This window comes from Aquarana catesbeiana, linkage group LG03 (genome assembly GCF_042186555.1).
Source record: "Aquarana catesbeiana isolate 2022-GZ linkage group LG03, ASM4218655v1, whole genome shotgun sequence".
Taxonomy (NCBI): domain Eukaryota; kingdom Metazoa; phylum Chordata; class Amphibia; order Anura; family Ranidae; genus Aquarana; species Aquarana catesbeiana.
The window spans coordinates 586,019,786-586,041,364 of NC_133326.1; the positions used below are offsets into that span (position 1 = coordinate 586,019,786).

Sequence of the window (21,579 nt, forward strand, 5' to 3'; positions counted from 1 at the left end):
CTCTCTATCTCTCAGCACACCGGAACACACACTACACAGGGCCGCCGTGCAGGCGGCCTTATATAGTGTGGGGTGTGTACTAAATCCCCTGAGCCATAATTGGCCAAAGCCACCCTGGCTTTGGCCAATTACAGCTCTCTCTACTGACGGCGCTGTGATTGGCCAAGCATGCGGGTCATAGTGCATGCTTGGCCAATCATCAGCCAGCAATGCACTGCGATGCCGCAGTGAATTATGGGCCGTGACGCGCCACACGAATTTAGCGCGAACGGCCCATAACGTTCGCAATTCGGCGAACGATCGAACAGCCGATGTTCGAGTCGAACATGGGTTCGACTCGAACACGAAGCTCATCCCTAGTCCTAGTAGATGATAGGCTCAGCAATGGCATGCAATGCCAAGCTGCTGCTAATAAGGCAAACAGAATATTGGCATGTATTAAAAGGGGGATCAACTCCAGAGATAAAACGATAATTCTCCCGCTCTACAAGACTCTGGTCCGGCCGCACCTGGAGTATGCTGTCCAGTTCTAGGTACCAGTCCTCAGGAAGGATGTACTGGAAATGGAGCGAGTACAAAGAAGGGCAACAAAGCTAATAAAGGGTCTGGAGGATCTTAGTTATGAGGAAAGGTTGCGAGCGTTGAACTTATTCTCTCTGGAGAAGAGACGCTTGAGAGGGGATATGATTTCAATTTACAAATACTGTACTGGTGACCCCACAATAGGGATAAAACTTTTTCGCAGAAGAGAGTTTAATAAGACTCGGGGCCACTCATTACAATTAGAAGAAAAGAGGTTTAACCTTAAACTACGTAGAGGGTTCTTTACTGTAAGAGCGGTAAGGATGTGGAATTCCCTTCCACAGGCGGTGGTCTCAGCGGGGAGCATTGATACATTCAAGAAACTATTAGATAATCACCTGAATGACCGCAACATACAGGGATATGTAAGGTAATACTGACACATAATCACACACATAGGTTGGACTTGATGGACGTGTGTCTTTTTTCAACCTCACCTACTATGTAACTATATGTAACTATGTAATAAAACAGAAATTACAAAGAAAAATTGTGAAAAATTCCTGCGTTAAAAAAGTATACTGCAGTGTACAAAGACAAAATGATGTGATGTATTGCCATCTGCTGGCATTTTGTTGCATTGTAGTTGATTTTTTGGACAACAGAAGAGTAGATTATTTGATTGCCATTTTTTTTAAGCTTACAAATCAAGAAGCTTGTTCGCCAGATAAAAACCCTCTGACGTGCTAAAAGTGTGCAGTTTAGAGTATGTATTATAATTGAATAGAATTCCAATATCAATAGCAAATGTAGTTTTTCAGGAATTTTCTGAAGCACAGACTGGAACAAATACAACATGCAGATCAGGAGTCATGGCCTCACATGGCTCCGGCAGGAATTGTGCAAGAGGTCACTCCTCATAGAGGTACATTACATTGCACATCGCCTACTGGTATGTATGAAATGTATTTAAGATAAAATCTCCAGTACATTTATACAATGTACATCATTAACCCTCATCTGAGGGCAAGTTTCTCAGCAATGCATTGGCAGGGTTATGTTAGTGTCAGAACGCCAAAGGAAGAGGATGTTACTGGAGACAGGCTTTATTTCTAGATAAAGGCCCAAATGTTGTGCTATTCTTTTCTCCCTCTGATATACCACAAAAAAAGCAAACAGCACACTAGTAAATAGCTCACCACCTTACATGTATTTATTACTGAACTTTTTGTTTAATTCAGGATGCTTTTTTAGCTTATGCCCACACTTTCCAAAGAACACTTGCTCTTAAAAATAAAGAGAAGGTGTATTGCCATGAGAATACCATAAACACATTCCATTGGTTGTAAATACATTTTATTGATGTGTAAATATAGCTTCTCTATTTCTCTATTTCTGGGTATTTAATCAACCAGCAGAGAATTTCGATGTCTCTGGCTGTAGTAAAATGATGTTTATTAAGTTTCAAGGAAGCTCATGAAATGCAGGATGTGAAATGTCATCACTACATTGTGAGGTAATGAGTGTGAACAGCAGTAGAATGATGGCAGATGCTGAACAGCTTAGAAGGTGGAGGTTCTAGAGGTGGAACCCTGCACATAACCCAACATGGATAAAGAGGAAATGGATTCCAGCACATCCTTGAGCTCCAATACCTACTCCATGTTTCTGGGGTGGAGCTGTAAAAGAAATACACAGTCATTAAAATCAATAAGAGAACCTGTTCATTCGCATACGTCAGAGCCAGATCATCCTTAGGCGGGAGCCTAGTGCCCAGTTGATGTACGGTGAGCCCAGCAACAATCTCCATGTTCCTGCAGTAACCCAGGAGGATAGGGAATTTAAGTGAATTTAAAAAGGCGTGGTTGTTGGTGTCAGGTGGGCTGGTCTGAGTATTTCAAAAACTTCTGATCTACTGGGATTACCCAGTGGGAGTGCCAATTGAGCATTGTTTAAACACGGCGGCCTACCTGAGTATTATTGCTGACCATGTCCATCCCTTTATGACTACAGTGTACCCATCTTCTGATGGCTCCTTCCAGCAGGATAATGCACCATGTCACAAAGGTCAAATCATATCACCACTGGTTTCTTGAATATGACAATGAGTTCACTGGACTCTAATGGTCTCCACAGTCACCAGATCTCAATCCAATAGAGCCCCTTTGGGATGTGGTGGAACAGGAGATTCACATTATGGATGTGCAGCTGACAAATTTGCAGCAACTGAGTGATGTTATCATGTCAATAGGGACCAAAATCTCTGAGGAATGTTTTTAACACCTTGTTGAATCTATGCCACAAAGAATTTTGGCAATTCTGAAAACAAAAGGGGATCCAACCCGATACTAGCAAGGTGTACCTAATGAAATTGCCGGTGAGTGTATATATATATATATATATATATATCTATATATATATATAGATATATATATAGATATATATACATACCAGGGCTCAAAATTTCAAGTCCTGAGCTGCTAGCCAGGCCTCAAGGGTTGCTTGCGCCAGTTGCCCCACCCAACCCCACTCCTAATTCCGCCCCTAAACACGCCCTCATAAGTTATCTCATGAAATGACACAAATGTTTTATGCAGAATTAAGTTATAAAAATAAATATTAACAACAACTTTATCCGTGCCCAACAATGCAGCCTACCTGCGTCCATCAATGCTGCTTCACCTGTATCCATCAGTGATGCTTCACCTGTGCCCAACAATGCAGCCTCACCTGTGTACATCAATGCAGCCTGCCTGTGCCCACCAATGCAGCCTGCCCGTGCTCACTAATGCAGCCTGTGCCCAACAATGCTGCCTGTGTCTAACAATGCAGCCTGTGCCCACCATGCAGCCTGTGCCCACCAATGCAGCCTGTGCCCACCATGCAGCCTGCGTTCACCAATGCAGCTTGTGCCCACCAATGCAACCTGTGCCCACCAATGCAGCCTGTGTCCACCATGCAGCCTGTGTCCATCAATGCAGCCTGTGTCCACCATGCAGCCTGTGTCCACCATGCAGCCTGCACCCACCATGCAGCCTGCCTGTGCAGGGGAAGAGAGGAGAGGATCAGGATTGCTGTCCAGATGATCAGAGCACGGAGAACACAGCGATAACAGCTTTCAATTCAATTGCTGTGTTCTCCGCCGCTCGCCGTCACATAAAGCCCTGTCCCCCTGGCCAGGGAACTTTGATAGACAGATCACCAGTCGCGGGATTGGATGGGTGATCTGTCATTCAAAGTTCCGGGACCAGGAGGAGGGGCTGTATGTGACAGTGAGTGGCGGGGAACACAGCAATTGAAATGAGAGCTGTTATCGCTGTGTTCCCCGCACTCTGTTCAGTCGGGCGGCTCTCCTCTCTCTTCCTCTCCGCGATCGCTGGGAGAAGGACTCCCATTCAACCCAGGCTGCCGGCGCCAGCCCCCAAATTCAACTCGCAAAATGCAAGCGGGTGAGTGGAATTTTTGAGGGCTGTATATACAATATATATATATATATATATATATATATATATATATATATATATATATATTTATATCCAACAGGGGATGCAAATTGTAAGATAGGTCTGCAGCTCCCAGTTCATGTACAACTTCTAAGCCTAGGTTCACATTGCTGCGAACGCGCACGATTTCAACCCGGCAATGCAGTCTGGCTTTGGGGGCGATTTGACAGACATCTGTGTGGGTTCCTGCACAGATGTCTATACAAATCGCCCTCACAGTACAAGAACTACTTTTGGAAATCGGTGCGGCGCCGCAAAGTCGGCGCCACAACGATTCAGATGGTGCCATTGCCGGCAATAGCCGCCGATTTGGCAAGCGATTTGACATGTCAAATTGCATGCCAAATCGTACCAATGTGAACCTAGGCTAAAAGAGTAAGCAATGTTTTTTTTTCCCTGTACAGGCATTCCTATACATATACAACTCAAAAAATGAATAGCACAAGCATTTCTAAAAAGTTAGAGCTTCCACATATTCCACACACACAAGAAACATTTACTTTCTCCTCTAAAAAATGAAACCCTTTTTACATTTTGGATGGGGAGGGAAATGGTTACAACTTCTGTGTCTGTGTCACTTTTTAGGAATTTTCCCCTTGTAACCACTGTTACCAGGACAGAAAGTGAAGGGCAACCTAAAATATTACAGCTGTTACTAGAAAAGAGTAGGAGGGAATTGAATATCATATATGGTGTCAGCTTTTAAAGGTGAGATGTCCCCTCAATTTAGGGTGATTACATGTTACTTATTTCCAGTGATCTATGGAATAAAATAATTAGTAGATAAGTCTGGAAGGATAGGCTACTTACGTGAGAACTCACGAGCCAAGTAGGTTGGGACTCCCCAGCACAGTCCCTGAACAGCAGCACCAAACTGGGCAAGGTCATATATTTGTTGGTTGGTGATAAAGTATTGCTTTTTAAGTTCTTCCAGCTCTTTCTTTTGCTCCTGCAATGGAAAAGGGAACATATTTCAATTCTATTTTCTTATTTGATTACACAAAACCTAAAAAGCTGGTGTGATCAAGCAGTGGCTGTAGGTCTATTAAGAATTGTGAACAATTTTGTCTCATTTGAATCAAAATCATGTTGAGCGAAGCAGGTAAAAATGAACAGGTTTAGCAGTTTAACTTTATTTCTGGCAGTTCTGTGACTAATCTGTCCTGTGAAATGAGTCCCAGAGCTGGATCACTGGAAGACTAAGACACTGACTAACAAAGCAACAGTCATACCAGTGCTAAACAAAAAACTAATAGCACACATTTAAATGCACTTAGTGTACATGTAAATGGGTCCAAATCACATGACCATCTCTCTTCCAATTGCAGAGCTCTCTGCTGCATTATTCATAGAGAACTCCACGGGGCACTGCAGGCTCCATAGTGTGGTTCATATATTATGAATGAGACAAAAATTGTGGGCCTCAGTGAATGTAACCCCATGGAATATAATAGAGAGTGAATAGTGATATCTGCTGATTGACTTACTCAACACTAGCAATTAGATTGAAAGAACTATATAGTAATGGATAATACAGATATTTTCATTGCACAGATGGTTCCTTCTATCCCATCCATATCATTCATTGGAGTATGGTTCACTATTTCCCACTCACTTACCCTCTTATGCATCATATCCTCAAAGATGCCCAGTCCAGGGAAAGTGTCAATATCCATGTGTGCGAGCACACAGATACCTCTGTATGGCATGTGGTAAGCCACTATGTTCTGGGGGAAGGTGAAACAAATGTGATTATTACATTGCCAATGTTGCATCCAAATAAAGTGCACCAGTCATAAAAGAAATATGTGGTCTGACATTGCTCACCTTATACTAAATTGCTATACACTTGTATATCACAAACATGAAACAAGCATGCAGGAGATGAAAGCCTTTTTCTGGGCCAATGCATTCAATTATTGAAGCCAAAGCTTCAACAGAGAAGTAGAATATTGAGAAGGAGAAGTCAGCAATTGCAGCTAACATTTTGTATCTAATGCACCGTATACATGAGTGGAAATTCCATCGGCAAAATCTTGGATGTTTTTTTCTGACAGAATTCTGCTCAAGCTTGGGTTGCATACACACGGTCACACAAAAGTTCTCGAAACTTTCGACCATCAAGAACGCAGTGCCATACGACACTACAACGAGCCAAGAAAATAAAGTTCAATGGTTCCGAGCATGCGTCGAATTGTTTCCGAGCATGCATTTTTTTTGCACGTCCGAATTGCATACAGACGAACGCATTTTCGGGTAGGAACTTTTTACGACCGAAAAATAGAGAACCTGCTCTCAATCTTTGGCTGGCTGGAATTCCACCAGCAAAAGTCAGATGGAGCATACACACAGTCGCATTTTCCGACCAAAAGCTCTCATTGGACTTTTGCTGCCGGAATTTCCGCTCGTGTGTACAGGGCATTAGTGTGGGTTTTCTTACATTTAGTCAGTACAGAAAACATATCTATATGTCTAAATGCACTTAAATGCAGAAGTCTGCTATAAAAATGCACTGATTACTGTATAAATGTCACTGGCAGGGAAGGGGTTAACACTAGGGGGCGATTAAGGGGTTAAATGTGTTCCCTCATGTGTGTTTCTAACTGTATGGGGATGTGACTCACTGGGGGGGGAGGAGATAAATCGCTGTCCCTAATTACTAGGAACAGACGATCTGTCTCTCCTTTCCTGTCAGAACGTGGATTTGTGTGTTTACACACACACATCCCCATTCTGGTCATCGTGACCGCTGGGCACGCACATCGGGTCCCCCGATGTGCAGTGGGCGCGCGCGCCCGCTATCACCCGTGTGCGCGCCCGATATCGCCCTTAAAGGTGCTGACGTACACCCACGCCGATTCGCAGGATCCTGACGACCTGCCGCAGTATAATGATGATGGCTGGTCAGCAAGTGGTTAAATAATATATTAATAAAATTATTAAAATGGCAATGCACTGTAGTTAAAGACATATAATAGGTACACGTGAACTGTTTAGAGGATAAGTTCACCTTTTGAAAAAAATAAATAAATGCACATTTTTTTGCAGGTTAAAAAAAAAAAGTGAATTTATTTATTTATTTTTTCTAAGGAGCCTGCAGAGCGGGTGCAATCTCAGGCTCCTGCAGACTCTCAGGATAGCTGTCTATCCAAACACTGTAAAGGCAGGCAGTTTACCTGAGAGAAGGAAGATCAATGGACTATGAGAGCGCTCATCAGCACCTCAGTAGTTCATTGAGAACTACAAGCTGTCTTCCACAATGGATGGGGGTACTTGTAGGCATTCATTCACAGGAAACTGTGAATGAAGGACAGGGCGTTGTGGCTGGAGCCCCACATGGCCACGCTATTTTCAAATTGTGACAGCGGGTGTGGGAAGAACATCCCTCACCCACTGTCACAGAGAGGTGAAATCAGAGAGAAAAGGCTGCAGATCCTGGAACATATTACATGTTCCACCCTAAAAACAGGTGGAACATATCACATGTTCCAAAAGTGAACTTTATCCTTTAATCAGCCAAAGGATTTTTAATTCTTTTTAGCCAGTCTTGTTATCTTAGCATCCCTGCCAGACAAAACAACCAGGTTAGTGCCTTAATTTTCCTCCACTGCATTTAAGTAAATATAACTCAGTCACCAATCTGCCCCCACTTGCTACCTGGGCAATGAAGAATAAGTACCACACTGAATAGGCCACCCCTCTACTCTTACCTTCTGTAAGTATGTTCAGACAACACTGTGCAAAGCAATAGAGCTTATTGCAGTCTTTTTCAACCTTTTCACCCTAGAGGAACCCTTAAAATAATTTTCAAGTGTTGGGGAACCCCTGCTAGAAACAAATCATTGGCAGTCAGTGAGAAAAATGCCCCGTACATTGGTGGCCAGCGGCATGAATGCCCCACTTACAGTGTTGGTCAGAATGCCATTCTTACAGACAGCTAAAAAGATCATTGGTGTCATGCAGCTGGCTATGCCAAGAGGATTTGGCCCTGGGACCATCAAGTGGGGGGTGAATCAGCCACAGGTCAAGGAACCTCTAACAACCTCTGGAGGAACCCTGGTTGAGAATGGCTGTCTTATTGGTTCAGTGTTCTGTCAGTATGTGCTCTTGTGCAGATACAGTAATTACAGAAAGCTGACTCTAAAGACCTCTTCAAATACGTATGCACTATTAGTATTTTAGAATATATTTAATAGTTTTTCATTAATACATAACTGGATGAAATCTTGCTTTTGTGGCTTTAATTTTTGTAATTAATTTAAGAGGTTACTGATTTTCAACTGAATTCTATGAATTCTTGTAACTATTAAAGCATCTTGTAAGTGATGTCAGAAGCCCCAGCAGACTTAGAGATGTCACTCAAGTGTCACTCTATAGTGTTCTCCTTTGCTCCTCCCCTGGCAGCTACATAAAAGGTTATGTAGGGAGGTGAAGGGAGGAGTGAAGTAGCTGGGCCAGCACACAGAGTAATTAGACACTCCCAGAAGAAGGGAATGTGCAAGGAAAATTGACGCTTCCCGAAGTTGTCAAATTTTCTAGCAAGCTCAAAGGCACATTGCGGGTATTTAATAAATTGTTTATCGAAAGAAAAAACACTGCAAATAAACATTTAAAATACATATTTTTTGTGCTATCACAATCATGTTTTATGATTGTGATGGGGTTTCTTTTTGATAAGGAAGTGTGCTTTAAACTTGCAACATTCCTTTTTTTTTTTAAATAATTTGTTTTTAATGTCACTGCACTGAATGCAAAACAATGGGGGTTATTTACTAAAGGAAAATCCACTTTGCACTGTCAGTGCACTTGGAAGTGCAGTCGCTGTAGATCCGAGGGGGACATGCAAGGAAAATAAAAGACAGCATTTTAGCTTGCACATGATTGGATGATAAAATCAGCAGAGCTTCCACTCATTTCAGATCTACCCCTCAGATTTAGAGCGACAGCACTTCCAAGTGCACTTTCAGTGCAAAGTGGATTTGCCTTTCGTAAATAACCCCCAATGCTTCTTTTCACTTTGCACTGACTTGCATTTACCAATAGCAGACAGAGCATGGATATTCACTTGAATATGACCTGTATGAGACAAGTCAGCTTTGCTTGCTCTGACATCAAATGGATCTGACTGCTATTGTATTTATAGAGTAATACGCCCTAAAAACTCTGCTACCAAGACCTAATATGTCCTAATGGCAGACTACTGTCTTTATGAGAAAATGTTCCCAGCTAAATATTACTTAGAAACTATATTCACGCTGTAAATGTTACTGAACAATATTTGGCCTCATACCTGTTTGTAATCAAAGACAGCGTTGGATGTCTGTCGTCCAGAATAGACATTAAACACAGCGATCTTGTATTGCTGGTTAATGTTAACAGTATGGTAGACCGTCTCTCCGTTGTATCCATTGTTCACAAATTGGAATGACTGTAAGACATAGTTGTAAAACAATATAATGTAAGTTTGAACAGATGTACAATTTAAAGTACGTCAATGTCTGCTGTTGAGGCCTCATGCACACAGTAAACCGCATCCAAAAAAAAAAAAAATAGGCCCGGGTAGTTTAAGTCATAATGTGCTAGTATGCATAACATACTAGGACATTATGTCAGACTTACCTGAAAACAAAGCCCTCCAGCAGCACTCTGTCACCGCTGATGGCGCTTCCATCTCCACCCAGTCTTCTCTCCGGGTTTGCAGGCTTCGGCTATCTGATTGGCTGAGCCGGCGATGACGTCGCTGTTTGCGGTACGGCTCTGAGGGAAGGCACAGGTATGTTGTTCCTTCAGAGCGCATGCTCCAGTGACGTCACCAGCTGCATCTAAAGTAAATATCTCCTAAACAGTGCACGTTTAAGAGATATTTACAGTACCTATGGGTAAGCCTTATTATAGGCTTGCCTATAGGTAAAAATCATACATGGGAGTTTACTTCCACTTTAAAAATGCCACTTAAACAGGCGTTCAACGTTTTTTTTAAATCCAGAAAAAGCACCTCTATGTTGGCTTATATGGCCATGCACACATAGATGTTTACAGGAGTATTTGAAGAGGAGTGTTTACAAGCAAAAAAAAACCCACCAAGGACATGTTCTAAGAGGAACTTTTGAGCAGAAAAAACGCATCTAGATGTGTGCGCATGCACGTAAATGCATTCCAATGGCCAGAATAAATTAATATTCTAGCAGGTAGAATGCATTTACGCTCAAACACTATACACACATAAACACGTAACATATTGTAACATTGAAGGGTTTTTTTCTGGCAGAAAACATGCTGCTTATTATTCTCATAGGCATAAGCATGTGCGTGAGGCCTAATACTGACTTGGTGTAGTATGCTATAGACAACTTCAATGTGGTTTATCAAAGTGGTGCATGTACCTGTACATGATGGTTGTGTATATAAGAATCATGCAATGCCACTAAACAATTCTCAGTTTCACAGACAAAAACAGCACACTTTGCATGGGGAGATTGTGAAAGGAACAGCTGCATCATTTGAAAAAAGGTTTGTACTTTTGAAATGGAGGTCATAAAAAAAACCCCAGCCCAATATTTTCCTTGTCAAAAGAAGTTTATTGAGTATACAATGTTATAAAGATACATAAAGTAAGCTCATTGTTTTACAGTAGGGTTTATATAGGTAAATATCATGAAATTTCAAATATTAAACATTGGGTTCACGTAAACCTAAATTAAAGATATATATAATTTCCTTAGTTACTTTTGTAGGTATTTAAATGATTTATACCTACTATACATATTGTTTACAAGTAGAGTGTATATAGGTCAAATAAATTCTGATAATGAGCTTTAATCGTAAGGTGGAGAAAAGGAAAGAGAAAGAAGAAAAAGGGTTGAAAGGTAGAGGTATGGTCCACAAGGTTGTCCCGCTCGTCAGTTTATTATTCTTTTTAGTTCTCTTTGAAGCCTTAGAATGGGTGTCTCTGTAAGTCATTTAATCTGTTACCATGGCAAAAGGACAGAGTCATTGAAGTTTGACAGGAACTGTTGTTTTATCCAAGGATGCCAAAGTTTTTCAAATTTTGGAATTTGATTTTGATCGATGGCTACCATCTTAGCATGGGACATTGTATTATTCATTCTGTGAATTGTTTCTGCTAGTACCAATGTAGGAGATTTCCATGCCTTGGCCACTGTTTGTTTTGCAGCCGTTATTAGTTGGATCATAAGTTTGAATTGAGAGAGTGTTAACCATTCCGGTTTTAGATTAAGTAAAGTTAAATATGGATCTGGTTGTATTATTTTTTTAAATATTTTAGATGCAATCACGAAGACTTCCTTCCAGAAGGTTTGGATTACTAGGCATGTCCACCATATGTGTAAATATGTGCCTATTTCTGGGCATCCTCGAAAACAAAGAGCTGAGGTATTAGGTGAATATTTTGCCACTCTAGCGGGTACAAGGTACCAGCGAATTAGGACTTTATAATTTGTCTCCAGTGCTAAGATGTTGGGTGAAGATGACTTAGATGTGAGCCATATGTTAGACCAGTCCGTGTCTTCTAAAGTTCGTCCCAGGTCCTCCTCCCACCTCTGAACGTAAGAGGGTCTATTAAGATTTGCTACTCCATATAATTGATTATAAAGTGATGAAATTGTACCTTTAGCAAATGGATCTTTTGTACAGATTGATTCAAAAATGGATAATTGGGATAATGGTGTATCCCCCTTTAGGAATGGTGTATAGAAATTTTTGATTTGGAGATATCTAAATATCTCAGAGTTTGGTAGATCATATTTTTCTCTAAGCGATGGGAATGAAAGGAATGATTTAGATGCTATGAAGTCATTTAGTGTCTGAATGCCTGATGTTGTCCAAGCTTTAAAAGAATTTGGGTAGATCCATGCCGGATAAAAGGCCGGATTTCTGATAAAAGAAAGGAGAGGATTGTGTGGAGATTGTAACTGATATTTGGTTTTTAGTTTATCCCAGAGAGATAAGAAGTGTTTAGTTATGGGATTATGAATTTTAAAGCGGTCTTTAGGATCAAGCCATAATAAATTTGATATTAATAGAGGGTCATTTTCTGAAGCCTCTATAAATACCCATAATGGGATTTCCTGTTTTGCATGGTATTTGGACAGACTGGCCAAATGTGCTGCTCTGTAGTAGTTAGTAAAATTAGGGTATCCCAGGCCTCCTTTATTTTTGGGAAGATGTAGTGTGTGTATAGGTATACGTGGTTTAGAAGAGCCCCATATAAACGAAGTTGCTCTTTTTTGTACTATTCTCAAAAAATAGGAAGGAATTGGAATAGGGAGGACTCTGAATAGATAAAGCAATTTGGGTAGAATAGTCATTTTGATTGCATTAATCTTCCCTATCCAGGATAAAGGAAGTTGTGACCATTGTTTTATTAGATTTGTGATCTGTCTTAATACAGGAGGATAATTGGTTGAGAATAAGTCAGAATGAGATGCTGTTAAATGAATTCCAAGATATGGGATTGATTTTTCTGCCCATGTGAATGGGAGTGCAACCCTAGCCGGGATCAATTCCATGTTTGTGAGTGAAATATTAAGCACTAGGCATTTCTTAGGATTAATCATAAGGCCGGATAGGGCTGCAAACCCATCAAGAGCTGGTATTAAGTTAGGACCAGAGACCTGTGGTGATGATAGAAAAAGTAATATATCGTCTGCAAATATACATAATTTGTGTGTAATACCTCCTACTTCAATGCCAGTTATAGTTTGGTTTGTTCTGATGTATTGGGCCATGGGTTCGAGTATAAGGGCAAATAATAAGGGAGATAATGGGCAACCCTGTCGGGTACCTCTTTCGATATTAAAGGCCAGCCCAATATTTTGATACTTGTGAAAAAGAAAAGAGAAAGCCACAAAATGTAAATAGTTCAAAGAAAGTTTAACAGACATAAAGGGAAGGATTTACTAAAACTGGTGCACATTGAATCTGGTGCAGCTGTGGATAGACACCAATCAGCGTCTAGGTTTTATTGTCAAAACTTAAAGGGGTTGTAAATCCTCGTGTTTTTTCATCTTAATGCATCCTATGCATTAAGATGAAAAAACTTCTGACACTGACCAGCCACCAGCCCCCAACCCCCCCCCCCGCCCCCGCTTTACTCACCTGAGCCTGTTCGTTCCCTCGGCGGAGACTCGCTCTACCTCTCTGACTGGGGTACTCAGCTCTTGATTGGATAGATTGATAGCAGCACAGCCATTGGCTCCCACTGCTGTCAATCAAATCCAATGACCCAGGGAGGCGGGGCCGATTCCGGCATTATGTGTCAATGCACGCAAATGCTGGACTCGGGAGTGCGCCCGCAAGGTAACCTCCAGGGAGAGCGCTTCTTCCAGGGGGTTTACCGATGCGAGGAGGAGCCATGAGCGTCGCCGGGGGACCCCAGAAGGCCAGGTTCAGGGTTACACTGTGCAAAATGAATTGCACAGTGGAGGTAAGTATGATATGTTTGTTATTTAAACAAAAAACAAAAAAACAAAGGTTTACAATCACTTTAATTGAACAACTGACTTTAGAAGGTGATTGGTTACTATGAACAGCTGCACCAAATGTGCACAAGTTTTAATAAATCTCCTTCAAAGTTCTTTAGAAACATCAACATGTTTCAGGGGTCCAAAGGGCCCCTTCTTAAAGAGTTTACAACTTTTAGAGTGAGGAAAATCTGTACGCAAGTCTCCCTCGGTTCAAAAGTTTTCAGCTCCGATGAATTGGGCCCTTTAAACCTCTGAAATGGATTGGAATTTCTAAGGATTTTTGCAACTAATAAGCTTTCTTTGGACTATAAGAACCTTGCTTGGCACAACCTTCTCTATTTTAGTGGTAGTAAAGGCTCTTTTTCTTTTTATACCTACAGGTACAGTAATTATCTCCCAAGGGCGCACAGTTTAGGAGATTTTTACTTTAGCAGCAACGGTGATGTCACCGCTGCATGCACACTGGGCTCTCAATGGACAGCATGTCATCCATAGAGAGCAGTGTAACAGCTGTGACTCCAGCACGCATGCACAGGAGTTACTTTGGCTCAGCCAATCAACTGCAGTTGCCCCCGAACTTGGAAAGAAGACAGGGTGAAGATGGAAGCCCTGTCAGCAATGACAGCGCGCTGCTGGAGGGCTTTGTTTTCAGGTAAATCTATAATAATGTGCTGGTATGCGATGCATACTAGCACATTATGACATTAATTTGCAGGGAGAAGATTTTTTTGCAGGTTAATATCGCTTTAAACCATCATTCCAAGGACCTGGTTTATAGTCATGATACATTGAAAAGCTGCACATATACAGTATACAATTTATATATGTGTGTGGGTGTATATATGTTATTCCTCTATGCTGGATCATCTCACGGAGTATATTTTTACTTACAAGATGACCCTATCACTATCCTTTAATGGAAAAGTAACACTTTTAAAGGCGATTTCCTCTGAAGGCCAAATATTCATCACTTAAAGATTCATACAGTAAGTTAAAAAACGAAAATGTGGACATCAACAGTAGTCCACTATATCACAAACAATCAAATTTGAACATACTTTTCACACTGTAAAGCTGAAGTCAAACTACAGAGCCCATAAGCAATTACCAAGGGGCGAGAGAATATAAAAGGAAAAGCCTGGGAAGACACAGGGAAGTTGGAGAGAGACATTGCTGTGGGAAGGTGTGTGTGTATGACTGTGCTGAGCCATGCCATTCCAAACCTGGTTGGGTTTAGCCGAGGTACAGTATAGCTGGAGAAGCTGAGAAGGAGACTGTTGAGCCAAACGCTGAGTTGTGAGGATCACTCTTGAACTTGACCCTTCAATTGCAGGAGTATTTGTGTGTCCCAGCCACCATCCTCAGTTAAAGGGGACCCCCCTTGTGAGATAGCTGACACTTCCCTGAATTGTGACCCAAAACCAAAATTACAGGTGCTGCCCAAGGCTCCACCAGGTCCTCTTCCATAACAAACCGCTAGGAGTTGCAGGCAAGATGGATGCTTGCCCCAGCTCCAGATATCAAATAGAAGAGAAAAAAGTTCCTATAAGCCACACATCTCTGCAAAACCCTATGGGTAGGTGTATGACAGGTGTATGGGACAGCACAGTGATGTAGTGGTCAGCACTTTCACCTAGCACAAAAAGGGTCACTGGTTCAAATTCCGACCACAACATCATCTGCCTGGAGTTTGCATGTTCTCCCTGTGCCTGTGTGGGTTTCCTCTGGGTACTCCAGTTTCCTCCCACACTCTAAAGACATGCTGGTAGGTTAATCGGATCCTGTCTAAATTGGCCCTAGTATATGTATGAATGTGTGTTAGGGACCTTAGGTTGTAAGCTCCTTGAGGGTAGGGACTGATGTGAATGTACAATGTATATATAAAGCGCTGCATAAATTGACGATGCTATATAAGTACCTGAAATAAATAAAATAAAAAATTACAGCCTCAGCTAAGGCTTCAACCAGGCCACACCCTCCAATGCATTTTTCTCCGCCCCTGGAGCTTAGTCATGGTTGTTTCTCTGGTTTGCTGCAGAAGGACTGGGTGAGAGGGTCACTGACCCGCGCCTCATTGCTACAAGTTACAGTTAGTTCTTGTTGCCAGCCAGGCCTGTCTAGGTTATAAACTTACCATAACATTGACCTTTATCAGAGATAAATATACCATTGTTCTTTAATGCTACATGTTTCTGTTTTTTTTTTTGCTATTGTGGCCATTGGCCTCAGGTTGCTGAACAGAGCCAACTATCTTTTTCTATAGCTGCATCTATTCTGGCTCAGGCCACTGAAAGACAGTGCTTCTGCTGCCCAACTTCATCTCCTAAAGTGACCTGTGCCAATAATTTTGCATCTTAACAGGAATTGACCCATTTGTTTCACATCCTAAAGGCCAGCACTTTACATTGCACTCCAATGTAAGGGCCCCAACTAAACTGGCAGAAGTATCAATCTTCAGACTGTTTTCACAAACCCACAAAGTCTTTTCTTTTAGTAATACTGGTGTGCAGGAGGTCTAATAGACTTTCAGGCTTAAACCTCGACTCTCCTCACTGAAGGCCTACAAGTGAGCTAGCCAGATTGTTCCCTTGCTATCCATATATGCCTCACTTGAGGAGCGATTTCCCAGTCAGAGGGCTGTTGTTTATGCTCTTGGTCCTGCATGACATTGGATGCCACGCTTTAAATGGTGTTTGACTTTATTGCATAATTTTTGTGTTGAGTCACTGTGTTTAACAGTTGACCTCTAGCTGTTCTATATCTACCAATACAACCTGGTTATTTTATCACAGCTCAGCTGGTGTGTATCCTACTTGTGTGACTGCAAATGTATGCTGGTGGTGTCAGCAAGGGTGGGGCTCTGTTTTGGGCCAAGGAAAGAGCAGAGGGCCCAAATCTATCAGCGGCTCTTCCGGGGGTAGCGCTACAAAAATAACATTCTTTCTTTATTAAAATAGCCAGCAGAAACAAGTTCTGTTCTGACATGTTTCAATAGGAACAGCAGTTTCTAAAAGAATTGCTGGTACAACCAATTGCTTTGGTGGAAATGAGCCAAGCTAGCACCTGAGATGTGGTTGTGGAGTGTGGGGCCTGGTCTTCCCTGGAGCAGCATGTGAAATATTTGACACTACATATCAAAATGAGCATGACTCTTTCACCAATTTTAACATTTGAACTCAAATCCTTTCTTTTGTTTTTTGTTTTTTTTAACAAAGCCAGAATTTTATAATTATAAACCTAATTTAGTTGGAACACGCCACTTCTGGGAGTGTCAGATCCTACTAACTGCCAGCTAGTTTTGTGATCATGAGGTCCTGACAGGTCCAGAGAGACAGACTTGTCAGGGCTGCCTGATAACAAATGCTTCATTACAGCTATGGGTAAGGGGCTCTAGAGCTAAAGGCTTTACAGGGAGCATTGGTCACTTGTATGCAATATTGGCTGCTAATGCATAGTTTTAATAAAAGTGTTGTTGTCTTGAAGCTCTGACATCATTGGATAGAGTTTCTCTGGAGCAGTCAGGGCTGAATTATAAGAAAACTTTGAGGCCAGGTTCACACTGGTGCGACATGACTGTTGCACGACTGTCATCCCACTTTGCCCTGTGACATTGGTCCTACATCGGTCCTACTTCCACCCGACTTGAATGAACAGGATACAATTTTGCTCCGACTTTGAGATAGTCTGACTTGTCTTTTGACCAATCCAAACAATCCCAGTGTGACATAAATACCTTTTCCTGCTGCTGTAATCACAATGTCGTATGTCACAAGTCAGATGGTTAGGATGAGGATCCGACTTGGTCCGACCTGAATGATATTGAATGGGCTGAAAACGGACCAAAGTCGGACCAAAGTAGTGCAGGAACCTTTTCTAAAGTTGGACCAACTTGTGCCGGACCAGTTAAGACAGCTCTCATAGGGATCCATTCATTTGTACACATCATGCGACATGTGCTCCCAAAGTCGGAGCGTATGTCCCACCAGTGTAAACCGGGTACTTTCAGGTATGTGCAAGCAGCTCCAGCTGTCAGTATAGGTGGGAGACTATTGCCACTAATTTTACAAAGTTTGTATTTAAAAAAAAAAACAAATAAAAAAAAACAAAAAAGGGCACAAGGATGTATTATTTTTCCTATATTACAAAACATTATTGGAATTAAAAAGTTAGAACTGGTAAAGGGTATTTGAAATGACAAATAGATAAAATATTGATTAACTTCAATAAAATAAAACAAAAAATAAAAGTATATATTTTTATTTTAAAAATCTTTGAAGCTGTATCTGTGTAATGAAATGATAATTATTTTCCCATGGCAATTGCCATATCATTGCATACACAATGCTTTCTGCGTAAGTCAATTTGCACAGTCCCCTTTTTAGAGGGGAAGGATGTTTACATTTTCTTACCTCATCTCCCTGCAGTGGATTTATGAAGACTGCCAGAAATCCAAGAAGCAGGAGCTATGGAATAAGCAATTAAAGAAACAATTGAACAAAAAATCTGTAAAAATGAATATTCATGCATGTATATCTGCAGTTAATTAAATAGATAATTTAAGCCAGATCTAAGATTATCTGGGCCAAGTAAAGAATGAGCATAGTTTATGTGTGATGTTATCATTTTCTGCCAGTTGGAAGTGCAGTTGCTAAATTAATCAACTGGTTCATTAGATATATACACACTTAAGTTCATTGATTTCTTATTATTGTACACTTCAGATAAAAATGGAATCTTAGTGTTTATGTAAACCCAATTACTTTAACACATTAATGTAGTTAAATAAGCAAATTTCAATATTTTAAAACAACAGCTTTCATGAAAATCAAATCTGGAAATCCTACTACGAAAGTCTTTGTGTAGTGCCTGTTATAGGGTGACAACTTTCTGTCGCTGTCTCTCAATTGCACTCATGCATTGTCACACATTACGCAAACATAATACACTTTTGTCACCATCCAGAAACCACTCTGAGAAATGGCAAGTGACTATCGCTGAAAGCATTCATATAGATGGGGAATGGGTGCAAAGCACTGAGGTGTAAAAAAAAAGATTAAAAAAAGGTTAGATAAACTAAATGCCATAATGTCAGGGTTTGCATCTGCTTTAAACTGACTTAAGAGGCAGAATCTAACTACTGACATACTTTAATTAGCATCTTGGAATTCACCTTCTACACGTGTTCAGCTGTTTGCCCTGGTATGCAAATCTTTATGCCAATGTACCTTTTTCTGAATGACCTTAAAACCTCGCATGCAAAAATGGCCTTTTTGATCACTCGTTTCTCCCCTAATCTACTCCAGCCTTACCAACACACACTGGAGCATAAAAAAAAACAGGCTGCTTAGCAATGTCATGTGACATGATGCTGCAATCCTATTTATAAGCTTTCTAAATCTGGTAAATCTGCTGTGGCTCTATTTCCTGAGGAGCATTAGCTGTTGACTAGTTGATTGGAGTGGCACATATCGTAAATGTAGTCTTGCACTGAAAGAGAGTTTGAAATAACTATAGGTTGTCTGAGCCTGCCTAAGATAGTCTTGCCACTTTGCCATTCAGAACAATGTGACAAATTCTATGTAGGCATTATACTTTTCGTTCTTCTAAGTTGATTTCCGGGCACTTTTAATAAGAAATAGAATTTTAAAAACAAAAATATCCAGTGGTAAGCTCACCCTAACAGTTCCTGGCTCCACCTTATACTGCAGCCATTTTAAAGCTCAATGGTGTTGACTTGAATTATTTATCAAAGGGTATGCATAGCCAAAACTTTTTTAGTTTTAGATAAATCTATTTTTTTTTCTGTGTCTATTTAGGGGATTTACCTTCAGTTCCTGTCCCAGAGATGCCACAGTAAATGAGAGGAAATCTTTTGCATGGTTGTTATACAAACAACAATCCCCAGTAGAAAATGTACCTCTCTACTTCATCTGATGACAAATGTAGAATTTTGGATTTACCATCAACTTCTGTCTGGGTGACAGTGGTCCCCAGGACTAATACAAAGAGTGAAACTACCTACTGGGGACATGGACAGCCATAAAAATGTGTGCATTTCAAAGCACTAATTCGCCATCTGCGGGGATGAATGATCTCCTGCACATGCGCAGAAGTTACATCATCCTGGCATGGATCCCAAACCCAGAAAAAGATTGGGCAAAGATGCCAGTGCCAGCAAGAGAGTTTGCAGGTGCATATAGCCCTGCTTTAGGAGATTTGCAGGTCGTGTATGCAAGTATAGGTGGCTTCAATTTGGTATTGAATTGCTCAAGGAGTTGATTTGAGCTACTTTTGGAATTTAGATTGATTAGTATAGGATAGAAAAGCAGTTCCAGTGCAAAAAAAGACAATCTACATGAGCCTGTAAAGAATTTTGTTTCAACCTTCCAGCATCTCACAATATTTTGGATGACTCCTACGAAGCAAAGTAATATTAAAATGTTACATAAACCTGTTTATTGGTTAACAGTTTGGTTACTTGGGTGACTTATGGAATGTAAAACATGTAAAAAGAAATAAATATATATGCATATTAGAAACTTACCATTGTCCCCATTGTCACTGTGCTTTTAATATGCTGGGAATTTTGAGGGTTCTGTATTGTGTGGTACTGCTCTGCCAATTTATATGTTCTAGCCAAAACCAATACACAATAGCCTGAGATAAGTCACAGAATTCCAGCTGACGTTATCAGTGATACACCAGAGTAAACCCTATGGGTGGGTGATACATGTTTGTTAAATAGGATTGGTTTAATATTCCACTCTCCTGACCCTTTGCCTTCATAGCTATTCTGATAACTACAAAATACAAAAACAAATAAAAATGGGGTGTAAATGTGACATGGAAAATTAGTATACAATTAAAAAGGAGAAAATGATTTATGGAGCAAGAGGACTTGAATTACTAACCCATAAAATAAAGAGGTGAATCATACTTTAGAACAATAATCCCATAAATCATAGATTATAGTATTGATTATTTCATTTCTTTAATCCGGTAAAATACACTGGTTTGATTTAGACAAACTGTGTTAAAATGGGCCTCAAACCTAAAAAATAAACAAGACTAACTGTAACCATGGCTAACATTAGCACTAACCCTAACTCTGCCCTTAATTCTAGCCCTAATGGTAACCTAAACCGTAGAGCTAACCCTAATTCTATTCCTAATTCTAGCTTAACACTAGCCCTAACTTTAACACTAATCGCTAACCTTAACGCTAAGCCCTAACTTAGCTCTAATGGTTATCCTAAGCCTAACAGTAACCCTAGCAATTACTTGAATTTTTTTTCCTGACAAAGCCATTGATCACCATGCCAGGGTTGCTGCTGACATGGGCATGAATAACCTTAATAAAAAAAAAAAATTAATTCTTCACTGGCTTAGCATTTTGTAATTAGATGTATCTACCAACTGAGCCATGTGACCACAATGCCAGCACTAACATGGTCATCACATGGTTTTACTGAAAAGGGTTGTGCCAAGTGGTGGAGTGCCCCATTAAAATTTTGCTATGGAGCTCTCTGGTTTGTATATACACTCCTGATTCCTCCTACCACTGTGCTTGTGACGAGGTCTGGTTGGGGCAGGTACAGATTGCCTGTATGACAGCTCATAAAAGTCCAATTACTGAGCCAATAATGTGGGGCTGTCTGAATAGTACATATTAGACAAGCTCTCCAGACTGCTAAATAATTTAGGCCAAGTTGTATGTTTCAAATTCTTGACTAAGGATAAGCCAATGTGCCTTGATTCAGCTCACGGGCGTTTGTCGAACCCATCGTGAAGCTGGGGCTTAAGTGCAAATGTAACTCTGAATCCCCTTTGAAGTCTATAAGAGGTCAAATCTTGAAAATCAGTTCTGGCCCTTTTAAAGAATTATCAACAACGGGTATGGGAAGTTGGGCACTCCCATGGAGAGCATGTACCAATGCAATTTTTTTTACTTTCTGCCCGGGGGTACAATTTTTAATGTTAGTATGAGGGTGACACAGGAAATTCTTTTAACCACTTGCCCACTGGGCATTTAAACCCCCTTCCTAACCAGGCCAATTTTCAGCTTTCCA

The 21,579-nt window shown here is 40.8% G+C and overlaps 1 protein-coding gene across 1 annotated transcript; it reads right to left on the bottom strand.

Annotated features, from left to right (window-relative positions):
• Positions 1–1,861: 1,861 nt before the first annotated feature.
• LOC141132981 (gastrokine-2-like) lies at positions 1,862–20,200 on the bottom strand. Its single transcript, XM_073622023.1, has 6 exons — positions 20,055–20,200; positions 17,920–17,973; positions 9,316–9,453; positions 5,645–5,752; positions 4,836–4,974; positions 1,862–2,201 (listed from the first exon to the last, which is right to left on the bottom strand). The coding sequence occupies exons 1-6, from the start codon at positions 20,064–20,066 to the stop codon at positions 2,101–2,103; spliced, it is 552 nt and encodes a 183-aa protein (XP_073478124.1). The 5' UTR covers positions 20,067–20,200; the 3' UTR covers positions 1,862–2,100.
• Positions 20,201–21,579: the final 1,379 nt, after the last annotated feature.